General features: G+C 48.4%; 1 protein-coding gene across 4 annotated transcripts in view; it reads right to left on the reverse strand.

Moving 5' to 3' along the window:
• brsk2b (BR serine/threonine kinase 2b) overlaps window positions 1-21,543 on the reverse strand; it is a 141,518-nt gene that overhangs the window by 70,911 nt on the left and 49,064 nt on the right. For all 4 annotated transcript variants that reach the window (XM_079497559.1, XM_079497560.1, XM_079497558.1 and 1 more), the window contains exon 2: window positions 11,133-11,227. In XM_079497559.1, the coding sequence (XP_079353685.1) occupies window positions 11,133-11,227 (95 nt within the window). The remainder of the gene's footprint in view (window positions 1-11,132; window positions 11,228-21,543) is intronic.

A 21,543-nucleotide genomic window follows, 5' to 3' on the forward strand; every position in this document is an offset into this window, starting at 1 on the left:
CAACAGAAGATATACGGTATACGCAAACACACACACGTGCATGCGCGCACACGTGCACACGCATACACACACACACACACACACACACACCGCACAAGACCCTTTACTGTATGTGGTGAAAAATAGCATGATATCATTTTAATGACATTCAAAGCGAACCACGGTGGCTGACGAGCACATGACGAACAGCTGGAGAGAGAGAAGCCAAGAGGACCTATAGGCCTACAACTGGACCGACTGGAGAGAGAGAAGCCAAGAGGACCTATAGGCCTACAACTGGACCGACGGACGCCAAGAGGACCTATAGGCCTACAACTGGACCGACTGGAGAGAGAGAAGCCAAGAGGACCTATAGGCCTACAACTGGACCGACTGGAGAGAGAGAAGCCAAGAGGACCTATAGGCCTACAACTGGACCGACTGGAGAGAGAGAAGCCAAGAGGACCTATAGGCCTACAACTGGACCGACTGGAGAGAGAGAAGCCAAGAGGACCTATAGGCCTACAACTGGACCGACTGGAGAGAGAGAAGCCAAGAGGACCTATAGGCCTACAACTGGACCGACTGGAGAGAGAGAAGCCAAGAGGACCTATAGGCCTACAACTGGACCGACTGGAGAGAGAGAAGCCAAGAGGACCTATAGGCCTACAACTGGACCGACTGGAGAGAGAGAAGCCAAGAGGACCTATAGGCCTACAACTGGACCGACTGGAGAGAGAGAAGCCAAGAGGACCTATAGGCCTACAACTGGACCGACTGGAGAGAGAGAAGCCAAGAGGACCTATAGGCCTACAACTGAACCGACTGGAGAGAGAGAAGCCAAGAGGACCTATAGGCCTACAACTGGACCGACTGGAGAGAGAGAAGCCAAGAGGACCTATAGGCCTACAACTGGACCGACTGGAGAGAGAGAAGCCAAGAGGACCTATAGGCCTACAACTGGACCGACTGGAGAGAGAGAAGCCAAGAGGACCTATAGGCCTACAACTGGACCGACGGACGCCAAGAGGACCTATAGGCCTACAACTGAACCCACGGACGCCAAGAGGACCTATAGGCCTACAACTGAACCCACGGACGCCAAGAGGACCTATAAGCCTACAACTGAACCCACGGACGCCAAGAGGACCTATAGGCCTACAACTGAACCGACTGGAGAGAGAGAAGCCAAGAGGACCTATAGGCCTACAACTGGACCGACTGGAGAGAGAGAAGCCAAGAGGACCTATAGGCCTACAACTGGACCGACTGGAGAGAGAGAAGCCAAGAGGACCTATAGGCCTACAACTGGACCGACTGGAGAGAGAGAAGCCAAGAGGACCTATAGGCCTACAACTGGACCGACTGGAGAGAGAGAAGCCAAGAGGACCTATAGGCCTACAACTGGACCGACTGGAGAGAGAGAAGCCAAGAGGACCTATAGGCCTACAACTGGACCGACTGGAGAGAGAGAAGCCAAGAGGACCTATAGGCCTACAACTGGACCGACGGACGCCAAGAGGACCTATAGGCCTACAACTGGACCGACTGGAGAGAGAGAAGCCAAGAGGACCTATAGGCCTACAACTGGACCGACTGGAGAGAGAGAAGCCAAGAGGACCTATAGGCCTACAACTGGACCGACTGGAGAGAGAGAAGCCAAGAGGACCTATAGGCCTACAACTGGACCGACTGGAGAGAGAGAAGCCAAGAGGACCTATAGGCCTACAACTGGACCGACTGGAGAGAGAGAAGCCAAGAGGACCTATAGGCCTACAACTGGACCGACTGGAGAGAGAGAAGCCAAGAGGACCTATAGGCCTACAACTGGACCGACTGGAGAGAGAGAAGCCAAGAGGACCTATAGGCCTACAACTGGACCGACTGGAGAGAGAGAAGCCAAGAGGACCTATAGGCCTACAACTGGACCGACTGGAGAGAGAGAAGCCAAGAGGACCTATAGGCCTACAACTGGACCGACTGGAGAGAGAGAAGCCAAGAGGACCTATAGGCCTACAACTGGACCGACGGACGCCAAGAGGACCTATAGGCCTACAACTGAACCCACGGACGCCAAGAGGACCTATAGGCCTACAACTGAACCCACGGACGCCAAGAGGACCTATAAGCCTACAACTGAACCCACGGACGCCAAGAGGACCTATAGGCCTACAACTGAACCGACTGGAGAGAGAGAAGCCAAGAGGACCTATAGGCCTACAACTGGACCGACTGGAGAGAGAGAAGCCAAGAGGACCTATAGGCCTACAACTGGACCGACTGGAGAGAGAGAAGCCAAGAGGACCTATAGGCCTACAACTGGACCGACTGGAGAGAGAGAAGCCAAGAGGACCTATAGGCCTACAACTGGACCGACTGGAGAGAGAGAAGCCAAGAGGACCTATAGGCCTACAACTGGACCGACTGGAGAGAGAGAAGCCAAGAGGACCTATAGGCCTACAACTGGACCGACTGGAGAGAGAGAAGCCAAGAGGACCTATAGGCCTACAACTGGACCGACGGACGCCAAGAGGACCTATAGGCCTACAACTGGACCGACTGGAGAGAGAGAAGCCAAGAGGACCTATAGGCCTACAACTGGACCGACTGGAGAGAGAGAAGCCAAGAGGACCTATAGGCCTACAACTGGACCGACTGGAGAGAGAGAAGCCAAGAGGACCTATAGGCCTACAACTGGACCGACTGGAGAGAGAGAAGCCAAGAGGACCTATAGGCCTACAACTGGACCGACTGGAGAGAGAGAAGCCAAGAGGACCTATAGGCCTACAACTGGACCGACTGGAGAGAGAGAAGCCAAGAGGACCTATAGGCCTACAACTGGACCGACTGGAGAGAGAGAAGCCAAGAGGACCTATAGGCCTACAACTGGACCGACTGGAGAGAGAGAAGCCAAGAGGACCTATAGGCCTACAACTGGACCGACTGGAGAGAGAGAAGCCAAGAGGACCTATAGGCCTACAACTGGACCGACTGGAGAGAGAGAAGCCAAGAGGACCTATAGGCCTACAACTGGACCGACTGGAGAGAGAGAAGCCAAGAGGACCTATAGGCCTACAACTGGACCGACTGGAGAGAGAGAAGCCAAGAGGACCTATAGGCCTACAACTGGACCGACTGGAGAGAGAGAAGCCAAGAGGACCTATAGGCCTACAACTGGACCGACTGGAGAGAGAGAAGCCAAGAGGACCTATAGGCCTACAACTGGACCGACTGGAGAGAGAGAAGCCAAGAGGACCTATAGGCCTACAACTGGACCGACTGGAGAGAGAGAAGCCAAGAGGACCTATAGGCCTACAACTGGACCGACGGACGCCAAGAGGACCTATAGGCCTACAACTGAACCCACGGACGCCAAGAGGACCTATAGGCCTACAACTGAACCCACGGACGCCAAGAGGACCTATAAGCCTACAACTGAACCCACGGACGCCAAGAGGACCTATAGGCCTACAACTGAACCGACTGGAGAGAGAGAAGCCAAGAGGACCTATAGGCCTACAACTGGACCGACTGGAGAGAGAGAAGCCAAGAGGACCTATAGGCCTACAACTGGACCGACTGGAGAGAGAGAAGCCAAGAGGACCTATAGGCCTACAACTGGACCGACTGGAGAGAGAGAAGCCAAGAGGACCTATAGGCCTACAACTGGACCGACTGGAGAGAGAGAAGCCAAGAGGACCTATAGGCCTACAACTGGACCGACTGGAGAGAGAGAAGCCAAGAGGACCTATAGGCCTACAACTGGACCGACTGGAGAGAGAGAAGCCAAGAGGACCTATAGGCCTACAACTGGACCGACGGACGCCAAGAGGACCTATAGGCCTACAACTGGACCGACGGACGCCAAGAGGACCTATAGGCCTACAACTGGACCGACTGGAGAGAGAGAAGCCAAGAGGACCTATAGGCCTACAACTGGACCGACGGACGCCAAGAGGACCTATAGGCCTACAACTGGACCGACTGGAGAGAGAGAAGCCAAGAGGACCTATAGGCCTACAACTGGACCGACTGGAGAGAGAGAAGCCAAGAGGACCTATAGGCCTACAACTGGACCGACTGGAGAGAGAGAAGCCAAGAGGACCTATAGGCCTACAACTGGACCGACTGGAGAGAGAGAAGCCAAGAGGACCTATAGGCCTACAACTGGACCGACTGGAGAGAGAGAAGCCAAGAGGACCTATAGGCCTACAACTGGACCGACTGGAGAGAGAGAAGCCAAGAGGACCTATAGGCCTACAACTGGACCGACGGACGCCAAGAGGACCTATAGGCCTACAACTGGACCGACGGACGCCAAGAGGACCTATAGGCCTACAACTGGACCGACTGGAGAGAGAGAAGCCAAGAGGACCTATAGGCCTACAACTGGACCGACGGACGCCAAGAGGACCTATAGGCCTACAACTGGACCGACTGGAGAGAGAGAAGCCAAGAGGACCTATAGGCCTACAACTGGACCGACTGGAGAGAGAGAAGCCAAGAGGACCTATAGGCCTACAACTGGACCGACTGGAGAGAGAGAAGCCAAGAGGACCTATAGGCCTACAACTGGACCGACTGGAGAGAGAGAAGCCAAGAGGACCTATAGGCCTACAACTGGACCGACGGACGCCAAGAGGACCTATAGGCCTACAACTGGACCGACTGGAGAGAGAGAAGCCAAGAGGACCTATAGGCCTACAACTGGACCGACTGGAGAGAGAGAAGCCAAGAGGACCTATAGGCCTACAACTGGACCGACTGGAGAGAGAGAAGCCAAGAGGACCTATAGGCCTACAACTGGACCGACTGGAGAGAGAGAAGCCAAGAGGACCTATAGGCCTACAACTGGACCGACTGGAGAGAGAGAAGCCAAGAGGACCTATAGGCCTACAACTGGACCGACGGACGCCAAGAGGACCTATAGGCCTACAACTGGACCGACTGGAGAGAGAGAAGCCAAGAGGACCTATAGGCCTACAACTGGACCGACTGGAGAGAGAGAAGCCAAGAGGACCTATAGGCCTACAACTGGACCGACTGGAGAGAGAGAAGCCAAGAGGACCTATAGGCCTACAACTGGACCGACTGGAGAGAGAGAAGCCAAGAGGACCTATAGGCCTACAACTGGACCGACTGGAGAGAGAGAAGCCAAGAGGACCTATAGGCCTACAACTGGACCGACTGGAGAGAGAGAAGCCAAGAGGACCTATAGGCCTACAACTGGACCGACGGACGCCAAGAGGACCTATAGGCCTACAACTGGACCGACTGGAGAGAGAGAAGCCAAGAGGACCTATAGGCCTACAACTGGACCGACTGGAGAGAGAGAAGCCAAGAGGACCTATAGGCCTACAACTGAACCCACGGACGCCAAGAGGACCTATAGGCCTACAACTGAACCCACGGACGCCAAGAGGACCTATAGGCCTACAACTGAACCCACGGACGCCAAGAGGACCTATAGGCCTACAACTGAACCCACGGACGCCAAGAGGACCTATAGGCCTACAACTGAACCCACGGACGCCAAGAGGACCTATAGGCCTACAACTGAACCCACGGACGCCAGAAACCTCAAAAGCTCTACGGCAAGTCAAAAGGACTGGGGTTAAAAAGCCCCTCTGAAAAAAAGAAAAAAGAATCAGAACAGAGAGGAGGGAAAAAAATAACTACCGTGACATCAAACAACAGAGAACCCCATTGCACAAAAAAAAAAAAAAACGGGAGGCGCCGAGAACAGAAGCAAAGCAGAACGGCAGGTTTTAACCCATTTAGAACTAAGTTCGATTCTACAAAATGCCTTCTAAATCCTGACAGTTTTTCTATGTTTCTGTCAGTCGTTCTCAAACTATTTCATGTCAAGGACTCCCAAAAATATATGTAATTGGCCGCCGACCCCCCATCTGAAAATATGTTGTTCAAGGGACCTCCCAGAAGCAAAGATTTGAGTTAAAAACGTTCGCTCTGGAAGAATATATATTCAAAGATTTGCGCCACATTTTCACGATTTTTCAAAAATAGCAGACCTACAAGCTCATAGCGCGGCACTCGGTGCCGCGCTATGAGCTTGTAGATCTGCTATTTTTCAATAGCTAAAGTATAACATAACGCTTAAAACACCAAAAGGGGTTCCCGTCCTGTGGATCAGGTTTTAAACATGCTTGTCTTATCACCATGCAGTCTGTCCTGTGGATCAGGTTTTAAACATGCTTGTCTTATCACCATGCAGTCTGTCCTGTGGACATGCTTGTCTTATCCCCATGCAGTCTGTCCTGTGGACATGCTTGTCTTATCGCCATGCAGTCTGTCCTGTGGATCTGTCCTGTCTGTCAGTCTGTCCTGTGGACATGCTTGTCTTATCACCATGCAGTCTGTCCTGTGGACATGCTTGTCTTATCGCCATGCAGTCTGTCCTGTGGACATGCTTGTCTTATCGCCATGCAGTCTGTCCTGTGGACATGCTTGTCTTATCGCCATGCAGTCTGTCCTGTGGATCAGGTTTTAAACATGCTTGTCTTATCACCATGCAGTCTGTCCTGTGGATCAGGTTTTAAACATGCTTGTCTTATCACCATGCAGTCTGTCCTGTGGATCAGGTTTTAAACATGCTTGTCTTATCACCATGCAGTCTGTCCTGTGGATCAGGTTTTAAACATGCTTGTCTTATCACCATGCAGTCTGTCCTGTGGACATGCTTGTCTTATCGCCATGCAGTCTGTCCTGTGGACATGCTTGTCTTATCACCATGCAGTCTGTCCTGTGGACATGCTTGTCTTATCGCCATGCAGTCTGTCCTGTGGATCAGGTTTTAAACATGCTTGTCTTATCACCATGCAGTCTGTCCTGTGGACATGCTTGTCTTATCGCCATGCAGTCTGTCCTGTGGACATGCAGTCTGTCCTGTGGATCTGTCCTATCTGTCAGTCTGTCCTGTGGATCTGTCCTATCTGTCAGTCTGTCCTGTGGATCTGTCCTATCTGTCAGTCTGTCCTGTGGATCTGTCCTGTCTGTCAGTCTGTCCTGTGGATTTGTGCCGTGGTGTGAAAAGCAGCAGCACAGCCAAAAAGCTCAGCTCACACTGAGGAGGACGTTTGAATGAATCCCCCCCCTTTCCCAAAAAATAAATAAAATAAATCCAAGCACTCCCTGTTACCATGACAACAGGGCCACAGCATCCCCCCCCCCCCCCCCCCTCCCAGACACATTGGATGTAACAGCTGGTACCTCCGAACACAATGAAGACATACTGTACTGTACTGTAGACTGAAGTGACACTGGAGGAGGAAATAGGTTCATTTCAACCCGCGTGCCGCCGTCGACTAGTGCTCGACACATGAGTAGGATATATTATCTGATATATAGTAGTATCTGAGGCTCACTGGTTTGGCGTTTGCCGTCTGCCCTCCTGCTGGGAAGATTTAAGGAGTATTAAGGGATATTAAGGGAGCTCATACTGCACTCTGCTCATACTGTGCTGGGTTAAAGTTGAACAGATATATACGGATGGTGCCGAGCTCACACTGGCAGAGACAAAGCTACAGCCTTTACTTCTCTTTTAGCCAGACGTCTTATACTCCTCAAATGGAAACAAGGTTTCTCCACCCACACATTAACGGATGGATAAAGGACGTACTATTCTACCTTACGCTTGAAAAGATTACATTCTCCCTTAATGGTTACATGATAGCTTTCCAGCAAACATGGACGCCCTTTGTGGACCATGTAAAAGTCCCCAGAGATGAGTGATATTTGAACTAGGGAATGGTGAACGCATAGGCCTATGCATTGTGCGTGCGTCGTGTGTAAACCGCTGGCTGCGGTGACACACACAGGTGGTCATTTTCTCTCTTTCTCTAGTATTGTCTCTGCATCGGAGGAAGAGTGGGTGGGTATAGTGGGTGGACGGGTGGGAAATGAGGGGTGTCTAATATCTATGTATTACAAATGTACACAAATGTTATGTTGACATGAATGAACAAGGACCCCCACATGGGAGGGGGAAAAAATGTAAAGAACCCAATAAAAAGATTGATATAAAAGTCTGTAGCTTATAACTGTAGCAGTTTGTAGAAAAATCTACAGAGCTACAATCCAAGTTGAGCAACTGGATTCAACTGGATTCAACTGGATTCAGCTGGATTCAGCTGGATTCAGCTGGATTCAACTGGATTCAGCTGGATTCAGCTGGATTCAACCGGATTCAGCTGGATTCAGCTGGATTCAACCGGATTCAGCTGGATTCAACCGGATTCAGCTGGATTCAACTGGATTCAGCTGGATTCAGCTGGATTCAGCTGGATTCAACTGGATTCAGCTGGATTCAGCTGGATTCAACCGGATTCAACCGGATTCAGCCGGATTCAACCGGATTCAGCTGGATTCAGCTGGATTCAACCGGATTCAACTGGATGCAGCTGGATTCAGCTGGATTCAACTGGATTCAACTGGATTCAGCTGGATTCAACTGGATTCAGCTGGATTCAACTGGATTCAGCTGGATTCAACTGGATTCAGCTGGATTCAACTGGATTCAGCTGGATTCAACTGGATTCAACTGGATTCAGCTGGATTCAACTGGATTCAACTGGATTCTGCAGCTACAACGTGTGTTTTGTTTAACAACACACTTGCACTTACAGTTTGTTTGTGATTAGAGATGTCCCAATACTGTATCGGTATCGGAAAAAGTATCGTATCGGCCCTTTTTGGTCATATCGGGTCATATGGCGAATATGCCAGTCTAACCACCGATCCCATACAGGGGTAAGGAAGGGGTTGACACTATGGCAGGTAAATAAAATGTTGGGGCATGTGGAGTTTGCTTTGGAGATGCCCAAACTGCAAGTGTACATTTGAGTGAGGAGTCTGCTATTAACAATACAATAAGTAATTTAAAAAATATATATTATTCTAAATATTATTCTCTGGTATCGGTATTCGGTATCGGTATCGGCTAACACCGAAATGGTGGTATCGGGATCGGATCAGGAACGAAAAAAAAGTGTATTGGGACATCCCTATCTGTGATGCTCCCCCCCTCCCCCCACCACAGCTCTCATTAGGGTGAGAGAAACAACATCAGCAGAAAGCAGTGGCTGCCACTCTGTAATCACCGACTAATGGTCTGTTCACCTGACTCTGCCAAATCAGAGTGCACACACACACACACACACACACACACACACACACACACACACACACACACACACACACACACACACACACACACACACACACACACACACACACACACACACACACACACACACACACACACACACACACACACACACACGCACACACACACACGCACACAGCTAATTACCCACACACTGAGGTGCCCGAGGTGCCCTATCCCTCATGTTATCCTCTATCCTCTTCCTCGTGTTATCCTCTTCTCCCTTCCTATCCCTCATGTTATCCTCTCTCCTCTTCCTATCCCTCATGTTATCCTCTCTCCTCTTCCTATCCCTCATGTTATCCTCTCTCCTCTTCCTATCCCTCATGTTATCCTCTCTCCTCTTCTCCCTTCCTATCCCTCATGTTATCCTCTCTCCTCTTCCTATCCCTCATGTTATCCTCTCTCCTCTTCTCCCTTCCTATCCCTCATGTTATCCTCTCTCCTCTTCCTCATGTTATCCTCTCTCCTCTTCCTCTTCCTATCCCTCATGTTATCCTCTCTCCTCTTCTCCCTTCCTATCCCTCATGTTATCCTCTATCCTCCTCCCTTCCTATCCCTCATGTTATCCTCTCTCCTCTTCCTCATGTTATCCTCTCTCCTCTTCCTCTTCCTATCCCTCATGTTATCCTCTCTCCTCTTCTCCCTTCCTATCCCTCATGTTATCCTCTCTCCTCTTCCTCATGTTATCCTCTCTCCTCTTCCTCATGTTATCCTCTCTCCTCTTCCTCTTCCTATCCCTCATGTTATCCTCTCTCCTCTCCTCCCTTCCTATCCCTCATGTTATCCTCTCTCCTCTTCCTGTTGGTGCTGTTGGAGGCCAGTTTCCACCCTTTACTGTGAAGCGCTTAACCCATTTAGGCCTGACGTCGAAATTGAAAAAGATGTCTTCTAAATCCTGACAGTTTTCTGAAATACCTCATGTTTCTGTATCAGTGGTGCTCAATATTTCATGTCGAGAACCCCAAAAAATTATGTATTTGGCCGCCGACCCCCATCTGAAAATATGTTGTTCCAGGGACCCCCCAGAAGCAAAGATTTGAGTTTAAAACGTTCGCTCTGAAAGAATATATATGCAAAGACTTGCGCCACATTTTCACGATTTTTCAAAAATAGCAGATCTACAAGTACAAGTACACCTACCATAGTATACCTACAAATAGCTAAAGCATAACATAATGCTTAAAACACCAAAAAGGGTTCCCGCCCAAAATGGGTTAAGGGTATCAAGATAAAGTGCTATATGAATGTAATCCATTATATTATCATCGTCTTAATTTCTTTCTCTCCCTCTAAACCGATCCTGCAACCTCCTCCCTTCTCTCCACCATTGCATCCGTCTTTGCCCATCACCGCCCTCTCTCCTCCAAGATGACGCGACTCCTTGGTTATCTGAAAAGCCTCAGAGCTGAGAGAGTCTTAGAGCGGTCAAAAGGAAGTGGTGGAAAACTGACCGATCGAGTGACCTCTCCCACTTTCATTCACTCTTCATCCGCTGCTAAGTAAAGCCCTCTGGCTCCAACTAACCCAAGGAAGTACTGGTCCACCTTCTCCACATCCCTCTCTACTGAAGCTTTCATCACCTACTTTGATGATAGTAGATCAGGTCGATGACATTAGCAGGCCTTCCCACGAATGAATCAACTAACTCATCTATAATGTCAGTCGTGTAAAGTAACTAATTACTAGGGGTGTAGCGATATAGTAACTGCATACATGCAGATATAGTAACTGCATGCAAGTAAATACAGTACTACACTAAATTGTCAGTGTTACTGTGTACTGCGAGAGTATACAAATGTGTGTACTCTCTCAGAGTTAAATTAAACAATATTTTACAGAATGGTAACATCTAACATCAAACATCGCACGCGCGCGCGCACGCGCACGCACGCACGCGCACACGCACGCACACACGCACGCACACACACACACACACACACACACACACAAACACACACACTCTTACCTTCATAAGAACTGACTCGCTGAGTTTTTCTCTGTTGACGATCTTTATGGCAACTTTCTGGCACGTGACACAATGGATTCCGAGCTTCACAAGACCTGAGAACACAAACACACACAGCGTGTAAATATCAAATGCATTGTGTCAAATCCATCTTCAGTTACCAAAGCTTGTGCAATACATGCTTTCAGTAGAGGTTAGATGACTGACCGAGAAAATATTAAAAAGAATCAAAATAACTCATGAATCCTATAACGACATTCACAACTTCATTTCCCGTCCTCCCCTGGGGCACAGTCTCTGGATCAGAGGCAGACTTGCAGAGCGGCAACGCTTGGTTAAAATCTGCTGAGCGGGTTTACGGAGTGAGTGGCAACCTTTACAGGGCTATCAGACAGTACAAAGAAATGTCAACACATGCACAAAACAAACATGGAAAAAAATGCCACAAAAGCAATAGCTTTATCTTATTACCGTCGCACACAATGCCTCGTATCTATACGGTATCTCTATCAAAGCCATGCCCTTAACCCATTCTGGGCGGGAACCCCTTTTGGTGTTAGCATTATGTTATGCTTTAGCTATTGAAAAATAGCAGATCTACAAGCTCGTAGCGCGCCACCGAGTGGCGCGCTACGAGCTTGTAGGTCTGCTATTTTTGAAAAATCGAAGAACGACTGACATAGAAACATAGCTTTTTCAGAAAACTGTCAGGACGTAGAAGACATTTTTAGAATCTGATCTCAGGTCAGAATGGGTTAAGACACCAGGGAGCAGATGTAGCTTTGTAGCACGGCTCCGCAGACAGACGTGGGAGAATGCCACCACGCATATGCACCGCTTCATTACGCGCCGCGCGACGCCTACCTATTCCGGCAGATGTGTGCGTACACCTGTGATTTCCCCTCGGGTTCAGCAAAAGGCGGAAACCGGCGGAGTCGCATGCATGTGCAGGAGGCTTTCAGCCAGTATGGCTGCCAAGGGGCCCCTTTTATGTGTGCCGTTAGAGCCCAAATGGCATCTTGGGCGACATTCACGATGTGACATTGATCTTGCCTGTCACTGAAGCACAGGGACCGCATCCCTCCCCCCCCCCCATAGAGGCTGGAAGGAAGGAAGCAGCAACCTGCACACACTCTGCATTTTGGTCATGAAAATGTCATATTGATGTTATTGCTAGGTATGGTTATTTTTTGCCTCGTGTATGAGTGGGGGGTTGTATCTCCAGAGGCGTCACAGCAGAATCCCCTCTACAGCCTCCAGCACAGACACAAAGCACAAGGGTTTGTGTGTGTGTGTGCGTGCGTGCGTGCGTGCGTGCGTGCGTGCGTGCGTGCGTGCGTGCGTGCGTGCGTGCGTGCGTGCGTGAGTGAGTGAGTGCGTGCGTGCGTGCGTGCGTGCGTGCGTGCGTGCGTGCGTGCGTGCGTGCGTGAGTGAGAGAGAGAGAGAGTGGAATAATCCAATAATAATCCAAATAAAGCACAAATAAATAATTAAGCAAAATTCAGGAAACAAAGGCATTTATCTATACGGGGCCATTATTGTAGCAGAACTATTTATAAATATGAGTTGCTTACTTGCTTTTCACATTCACCCAACCAAGGCTATTACTATTATTATTATTATTATTATCACATTCACCCAACCAAGGCTATTACTATTATTATTATTATTATTATCACATTCACCCAACCAAGGCTATTACTATTATTATTATTATTATCACATTCACCCAACCAAGGCTATTACTATTACTGCTATCTCCAGGAATGGGTTATATTTTAACTGTTCTGCGTTTGTCAAAATGTATCTTTGAAAACCAAATGTCAGGAACGCCTTCTGTTGACACAACCAACAAACCAGCAAATTATTTGTTTCTTTTCTCCACTTTCTTGCTTTTTCAGTTTTGGGCGATAACAAGCTATTATTCACCTGACAATAAAGAACGGAGCAAAAAATGGAACGCAAATCTTAGAATGTGACGTAACCACACAGGGTGGACCTGACATGTGACGTAACCACACAGGGTGGACCTGACATGTGACGTAACCACACAGGGTGGACCTGACATGTGACGTAACCACACAGGGTGGACCTGACATGTGACGTAACCACACGGGGTGGACCTGACATGTGACGTAACCACACGGGGTGGACCTGACATGTGACGTAACCACACGGGGTGGACCTGACATGTGACGTAACCACACAGGGTGGACCTGACATGTGACGTAACCACACAGGGTGGACCTGACATGTGACGTAACCACACAGGGTGGACCTGACATGTGACGTAACCACACAGGGTGGACCTGACATGTGACGTAACCACACAGGGTGGACCTGACATGTGACGTAACCACACAGGGTGGACCTGACATGTGACGTAACCACACAGGGTGGACCTGACATGTGACGTAACCACACAGGGTGGACCTGACATGTGACGTAACCACACAGGGTGGACCTGACATGTGACGTAACCACACAGGGTGGACCTGACATGTGACGTAACCACACAGGGTGGACCTGACATGTGAAACTAATGAGCACAACCACAAGCGCTCACACAAACACACAAACAGAGACTTAACCGATGGCTTCTACAACTGCATCAGCAGGTCAGCACCATCCATCCATCTCTCTTCTCTCCCTCCGTCCACCATCCATCCATCTCTCTTCTCTCCCTCCGTCCGTTTCTCTCCGCTGTACTCGGATCAATATCGCTGCTGTTTTTTTTTAATCAATCAATGCCCTACGAGGCTACGACATCGTCATACTAAATCAATGCCCTACGAGGCTACGACATGGTCATACTAATCAATCAATGCCCTACGAGGCTACGACATCGTCATACTAATCAATCAATGCCCTAGGCTACGACATCGTCATACTAAACTACGAGGCTACGACATCGCCATACTAAATCAATGCCCTAGGCTACGACATCGTCATACTAAACTACGAGGCTACGACATCGTCATACTAAACTGTCACACAAAAGTAGCAAAATTAGCCAAAAACAACACTGTGAGCTTGTAGATCTGCCATTTTCAAAAGATTGTTTTATACATTTTAATTATACATGCGGGACATATCGAGTAGGCCTATATATACCTTCTACTTTTGGAATCAAAAGTATTGATACTTTTACTTAAGTAAAAGTATACTCCCCACACCAGTTCAAACATGATTCGTTTTTTTTTTTTTGGGGGGGGGGGGGGGGGGGGGGGGGGGTGAAAGGGTTGAGAACCAGTGGTTTTCAAAAAATATAGGGCCCAAGGCACTCCAACGGGATGTGGCTGTCAACTTGTCACAAAATCCCAAGGCACTTGTCTCACAGCACACCGGTGCGCCTTGGCACACGATTTGGGAACGACTGCTCTCTAGACTCAAATCCATCCCAATATATACATGATTCCTGTTGTTAAGTGTTGCACGTTACTCCAGTGTTTCATTATGCAGTGATAGAGGTTCTAATGTGTGCAGGATTCCATTACAACCCAACACTAACACCCAGCGTATTTCACCCAGTCCGACACCGCCAGCAGCACGAGTTTATACAGGATCTCAGCACAGTTGTGGCGACAGTTCAAGAAGCGTGACATGTCTGGAGGCTTCCATTTATTGGCTCAGAGACAGCGTGGTTGGCAAAGAAAAATCATTTCAATCACGCCATGCGTGCCGAGCCCCCTGGCTTCAAGCGGGCTCCATTTTGACCGGTCACTTGACACAGGCCGGGGTTTGTGGTCAGCCCACATGCCGAGTCTATCCCACCGCGGGCACACATGCAGTGTAGACATACTGCAGGGTGTTACAGACAAGGTAAAGAGAGAGAGAGAGAGAGAGAGAATTGCAGAAGGATAAAAGAAAGATGGATAGAGAGACAGTAAAAGGACGTAGAAAGAGATACCAGACTTTGTATGGTGGTGGAGAGTGGTGGTGTATTTTAGAGTGCCAAAAACAGAAGCTGTACAAGCTCTACTGATGCTCGAGCTTCTAGAGAGGTTATAGGTTACAGTGTATCGTTGTAGAATGGAACATAAATCGGGCCTAAACTAGTGCAAAAGCTGAAAGAAGAAAAGAAACCATGACAGCGAGAGATCAAAACCGAGACAAGAGATGCAAAAGCAAAAAGAGTGTGGGAAGAGTAGTAGCTTGTCATCCACTAGTTGACCTATCTATCTATCTGTGGAGCTCAGCAGGGATCTAATGGAGTTTCCCAGGCATCAGGAGACCATCTGGTCCTGTCACTGGCTGACTGATGGGCCCAGCACCTCTCACATTTTACATCAGACCTGCCAGCTACCAAATCTGAACACTGTCCTATTTACATCTTATTACAGAGGCACGCACGCACGCACGCACGCACGCACGCACGCACGCACGCACGCACGCACGCACGCACGCACGCACGCACGCACGCACGCACGCACGCACGCACGCACCAGGAGACAGAGAGGAGTGAGGGCAGAAGTGATAAACGGGAACTTTCAAAACTTTCAATCATTCTGTCTCTGCAGGAGTGCATCTTGACATAGACACAGATTGATGCAAACACACACACACACCCATGCAGTACCACGCACTGGATGAGAAAAAAATGTACTGACACAGATTTCACTGTACATACTGTACTGGTGAATAAAATGGTAAATGGTGCATTTATATATAGCGCCTTCATCCAAGGCACTTTACATAGATTGTGCATTACATTCACCCATTCACACACACATTCATACACCGATGACAGATGAAACCATGAAAGGCGCCAACCTGCACATCGGGAGCAATTAGGGGTTCAGTGTCTTGCTCAAGGACACTTCGACACTAACTCTGGGGGAGCCCGGGTTCGAACTGGCAACCTTGCGGTTCCCAACCGGCCACTCTACCCCTGAGCCACTGCGACCTCCCACATGCCACAGGCATATAGATAACTTGAGGCACATTGAATAGACCTGCACATACCCTTAAATGCTCACACACGTCCTACCACACTATGTATGTTCATAATCATATCAGCCACAACAGGTATCGCCCTGCCTGCCACATCACTCGAATCACACATGTTGCTGTCAGTCACTCACTGGTACCCTCGTATGTTTCATCCAATGAGAGGCAAGGAGTGAGTGGGTTGTTGGGGGAGGGGGAAGACACCTGCTGCTACCGCAACATCGATTAAGTGCCCATGTCAGTTGGGCGATGAGGCTGAGGGGTACATACAGTACGCACCCACCCATCCCATCCCCCGCAGGGTCTTTCCTCATTGTCATGGACGTCCGTGGGGGCTAATGAGCCTCACATAGATTGAAATGGACCTCGAACATTGATTACACGCTGAGTGAATGGAGCCGTGTGGCTGTCAGCGCTGCACGGCGTGTTTCCAGGCCTCGTCTCTGAAGCATGGGACTTGGAAAGGATCAAGGTGACAGCCAGGGGACACCGGGGTTTTCGGGTGAAAACCACACTCTGATTTAGTATAGTGAATGAAAAAAAGAACGGTACAAATCTGCACTGTTGATTTATTAATTTAAGTATGCACACGATGCTGTGTGCTTGTATTATCGCCTATCGGACTTCAAAGCATGAATAGCATACAGCACAGTCAAGTAGAAAAATACACAAAAGCAGCTTGAATAAACAATTATTTTACTTTGTCTTGAAATTACTGTAAGGTATTAACAGGGAGTTAACAGCTCAGTGGCCTTGTGGTTAGAGTGTCCGCCCTGAGTCTGGGAGGTCGGGGTTCAATCCCCGGCCGGGTCATACCAAAGACTCTAAAAATGGGACCCAGTGCCTCCCTGCTTGACACTCAGCATCAAGGGTTGGATTGGGGGTAAGTCCCTGCAACATACTAGCGTCATGTCCAGGGGGTGTACTTGTACATAAAGCTGCCTCACGCTACAGAAACAGGAGATAGGCTCCTGTCCTATAGGCTATACAATGAGGCAATCGCAACTCTCAGCGCTGCTAGTGCAGTGATGCACACACCGGGAAGTGGGAACAATTACAAACAAACAACACAGGTCAACCTGACATGACAGGTCAAGTACCTGCAGTGATTATTAGCTGCTGCCAACTAGTGGTAAGTAGACGTACAGGATGAGGCTGAATAATTGACAAGGCTGATTGGAAGGCTTCGATGCAATGGAATATTACTACTACTACTACTACTACTAGTCGCTGTACCGCACTGTTGTGACGAAAAGAGAGTTGAGCCAGAAGGCAAAGCTCTCTGTCTACCGAGCCAATCTTCGTTCCTACTCTCACCTATATGGTCATGAAGTGTTCCTACTCTCACCTATGGTCATGAAGTGTTCCTACTCTCACCTATGGTCATGAAGTGTTCCTACTCTCACCTATGGTCATGAAGTGTTCCTACTCTCACCTATGGTCATGAAGTGTTCCTACTCTCACCTATGGTCATGAAGTGTTCCTACTCTCACCTATGGTCATGAAGTGTTCCTACTCTCACCTATGGTCATGAAGTGTTCCTACTCTCACCTATGGTCATGAAGTGTTCCTACTCTCACCTATGGTCATGAAGTGTTCCTACTCTCACCTATGGTCATGAAGTGTTCCTACTCTCACCTATGGTCATGAAGTGTTCCTACTCTCACCTATGGTCATGAAGTGTTCCTACTCTCACCTATGGTCATGAAGTGTTCCTACTCTCACCTATGGTCATGAAGTGTTCCTACTCTCACCTATGGTCATGAAGTGTTCCTACTCTCACCTATGGTCATGAAGTGTTCCTACTCTCACCTATGGTCATGAAGTGTTCCTACTCTCACCTATGGTCATGAAGTGTTCCTACTCTCACCTATGGTCATGAAGTGTTCCTACTCTCACCTATGGTCATGAAGTGTTCCTACTCTCACCTATGGTCATGAAGTGTTCCTACTCTCACCTATATGGTCATGAAGTGTTCCTACTCTCACCTATGGTCATGAAGTGTTCCTACTCTCACCTATGGTCATGAAGTGTTCCTACTCTCACCTATGGTCATGAAGTGTTCCTACTCTCACCTATATGGTCATGAAGTGTTCCTACTCTCACCTATGGTCATGAAGTGTTCCTACTCTCACCTATGGTCATGAAGTGTTCCTACTCTCACCTATGGTCATGAAGTGTTCCTACTCTCACCTATGGTCATGAAGTGTTCCTACTCTCACCTATGGTCATGAAGTGTTCCTACTCTCACCTATGGTCATGAAGTGTTCCTACTCTCACCTATGGTCATGAAGTGTTCCTACTCTCACCTATGGTCATGAAGTGTTCCTACTCTCACCTATGGTCATGAAGTGTTCCTACTCTCACCTATGGTCATGAAGTGTTCCTACTCTCACCTATGGTCATGAAGTGTTCCTACTCTCACCTATGGTCATGAAGTGTTCCTACTCTCACCTATGGTCATGAAGTGTTCCTACTCTCACCTATGGGCATGAAGTGTTCCTACTCTCACCTATGGTCATGAAGTGTTCCTACTCTCACCTATGGTCATGAAGTGTTCCTACTCTCACCTATGGTCATGAAGTGTTCCTACTCTCACCTATGGGCATGAAGTGTTCCTACTCTCACCTATGGTCATGAAGTGTTCCTACTCTCACCTATGGCCATGAAGTGTTCCTACTCTCACCTATGGTCATGAAGTGTTCCTACTCTCACCTATGGTCATGAAGTGTTCCTACTCTCACCTATGGGCATGAAGTGTTCCTACTCTCACCTATGGTCATGAAGTGTTCCTACTCTCACCTATGGTCATGAAGTGTTCCTACTCTCACCTATGGTCATGAAGTGTTCCTACTCTCACCTATGGTCATGAAGTGTTCCTACTCTCACCTATGGTCATGAAGTGTTCCTACTCTCACCTATGGTCATGAAGTGTTCCTACTCTCACCTATGGTCATGAAGTGTTCCTACTCTCACCTATGGTCATGAAGTGTTCCTACTCTCACCTATGGTCATGAAGTGTTCCTACTCTCACCTATGGTCATGAAGTGTTCCTACTCTCACCTATGGTCATGAAGTGTTCCTACTCTCACCTATGGTCATGAAGTGTTCCTACTCTCACCTATGGTCATGAAGTGTTCCTACTCTCACCTATGGTCATGAAGTGTTCCTACTCTCACCTATGGTCATGAAGTGTTCCTACTCTCACCTATGGTCATGACGTGTTCCTACTCTCACCTATGGTCATGAAGTGTTCCTACTCTCACCTATGGTCATGAAGTGTTCCTACTCTCACCTATGGTCATGAAGTGTTCCTACTCTCACCTATGGTCATGAAGTGTTCCTACTCTCACCTATGGTCATGAAGTGTTCCTACTCTCACCTATGGTCATGAAGTGTTCCTACTCTCACCTATGGTCATGAAGTGTTCCTACTCTCACCTATGGTCATGAAGTGTTCCTACTCTCACCTATGGTCATGAAGTGTTCCTACTCTCACCTATGGTCATGAAGTGTTCCTACTCTCACCTATGGTCATGAAGTGTTCCTACTCTCACCTATGGTCATGAAGTGTTCCTACTCTCACCTATGGTCATGAAGTGTTCCTACTCTCACCTATATGGTCATGAAGTGTTCCTACTCTCACCTATGGTCATGAAGTGTTCCTACTCTCACCTATGGTCATGAAGTGTTCCTACTCTCACCTATGGTCATGAAGTGTTCCTACTCTCACCTATGGTCATGAAGTGTTCCTACTCTCACCTATGGTCATGAAGTGTTCCTACTCTCACCTATGGTCATGAAGTGTTCCTACTCTCACCTATGGTCATGAAGTGTTCCTACTCTCACCTATGGTCATGAAGTGTTCCTACTCTCACCTATGGTCATGAAGTGTTCCTACTCTCACCTATGGTCATGAAGTGTTCCTACTCTCACCTATGGTCATGAAGTGTTCCTACTCTCACCTATGGTCATGAAGTGTTCCTACTCTCACCTATGGTCATGAAGTGTTCCTACTCTCACCTATGGTCATGAAGTGTTCCTACTCTCACCTATGGTCATGAAGTGTTCCTACTCTCACCTATGGTCATGAAGTGTTCCTACTCTCACCTATGGTCATGAAGTGTTCCTACTCTCACCTATGGTCATGAAGTGTTCCTACTCTCACCTATGGTCATGAAGTGTTCCTACTCTCACCTATATGGTCATGAAGTGTTCCTACTCTCACCTATGGTCATGAAGTGTTCCTACTCTCACCTATGGTCATGAAGTGTTCCTACTCTCACCTATGGTCATGAAGTGTTCCTACTCTCACCTATGGTCATGAAGTGTTCTACTCTCACCTATGGTCATGAAGTGTTCCTACTCTCACCTATGGTCATGAAGTGTTCCTACTCTCACCTATGGTCATGAAGTGTTCCTACTCTCACCTATGGTCATGAAGTGTTCCTACTCTATATATGGTCATGAAGTGTGGGTCATGACCAAAATAATATAAGGTCGCAAATACAAGCGGCCGAAATTAGTTTTCTCCGACGGGTGGCTAGCATCTCCTTTAGAGATAGGGTGAGAAGTTCAGTCACACGGGAGAGACTCGGAGTAGAGCCGCTGCTCCTTCGCCTGGAAAGGAGCCAGCTTAGGTGGTTCGGGCATCTGGTTAGGATGCCTCTCGGGCGTCTCCCTAGGGAGGTCCTCGAGGCACGTCCCACTGGGAGGAGACCCCGGGGGACAGACCAAGGCGCAGTTGGAGGAAACACACCGACTCACTGGCCTTGGAACGTCTCGGGATCCCCCAGGAGGAAGTCACTAATGTTGCTCTGGAGAGGGAAGTCTGGAAAACTCTGGTGGAGCTGTTGCCCCCCGCGACCCGACTACGGATAAGCGGTTGAAGATGGATGGATGGATGGATGAATACTATTGTACACGATTCTACACTACACTGCTAATACTTGAATACTACTCTAAACAACTGCTAATTCTTGAATAGTACTCTACTGTTCAATAAAGGCGCTATATAAACGCACCATTTACTGCTATAATACTTGAATACTACTCTACATTACCCTACTATTAATAGAGTTTGCGTCAAACAGTGGAGGATGGCCAATCTGAGGACACGGTGAAGAGAGGATAGAAGACATCTACCCGGCAACAACAACAACGTGTGCATCTCCATTATGTAAATGCCATCGTCTCATCGTCTCATGGTGTTCACACAATAATCGGCTAATCTCGCTGGTTGTTTTCATCGCAAGTGTTTTAATTTGCTTTGAAGCGCATGCAGATCATAATGACATCATAATGACATTCCTCCCTCCAACAGGAAGCCACGGCACGCATTCAGGCGGGAGGAAGCTAATGTGTGTCAAGGTTAGGGTCCCCCCCCCCCCCCTCCCCCTCCTCCCCCCCTCACTCCATCCTACTCTCTCCTTCCCACTGGTGTAAAGTAACTAAATACATTT

The sequence above is a fragment of the Electrona antarctica genome (genome assembly GCF_951216825.1).
Source record: "Electrona antarctica genome assembly, chromosome: 3".
Taxonomy (NCBI): Eukaryota; Metazoa; Chordata; class Actinopteri; order Myctophiformes; family Myctophidae; genus Electrona; species Electrona antarctica.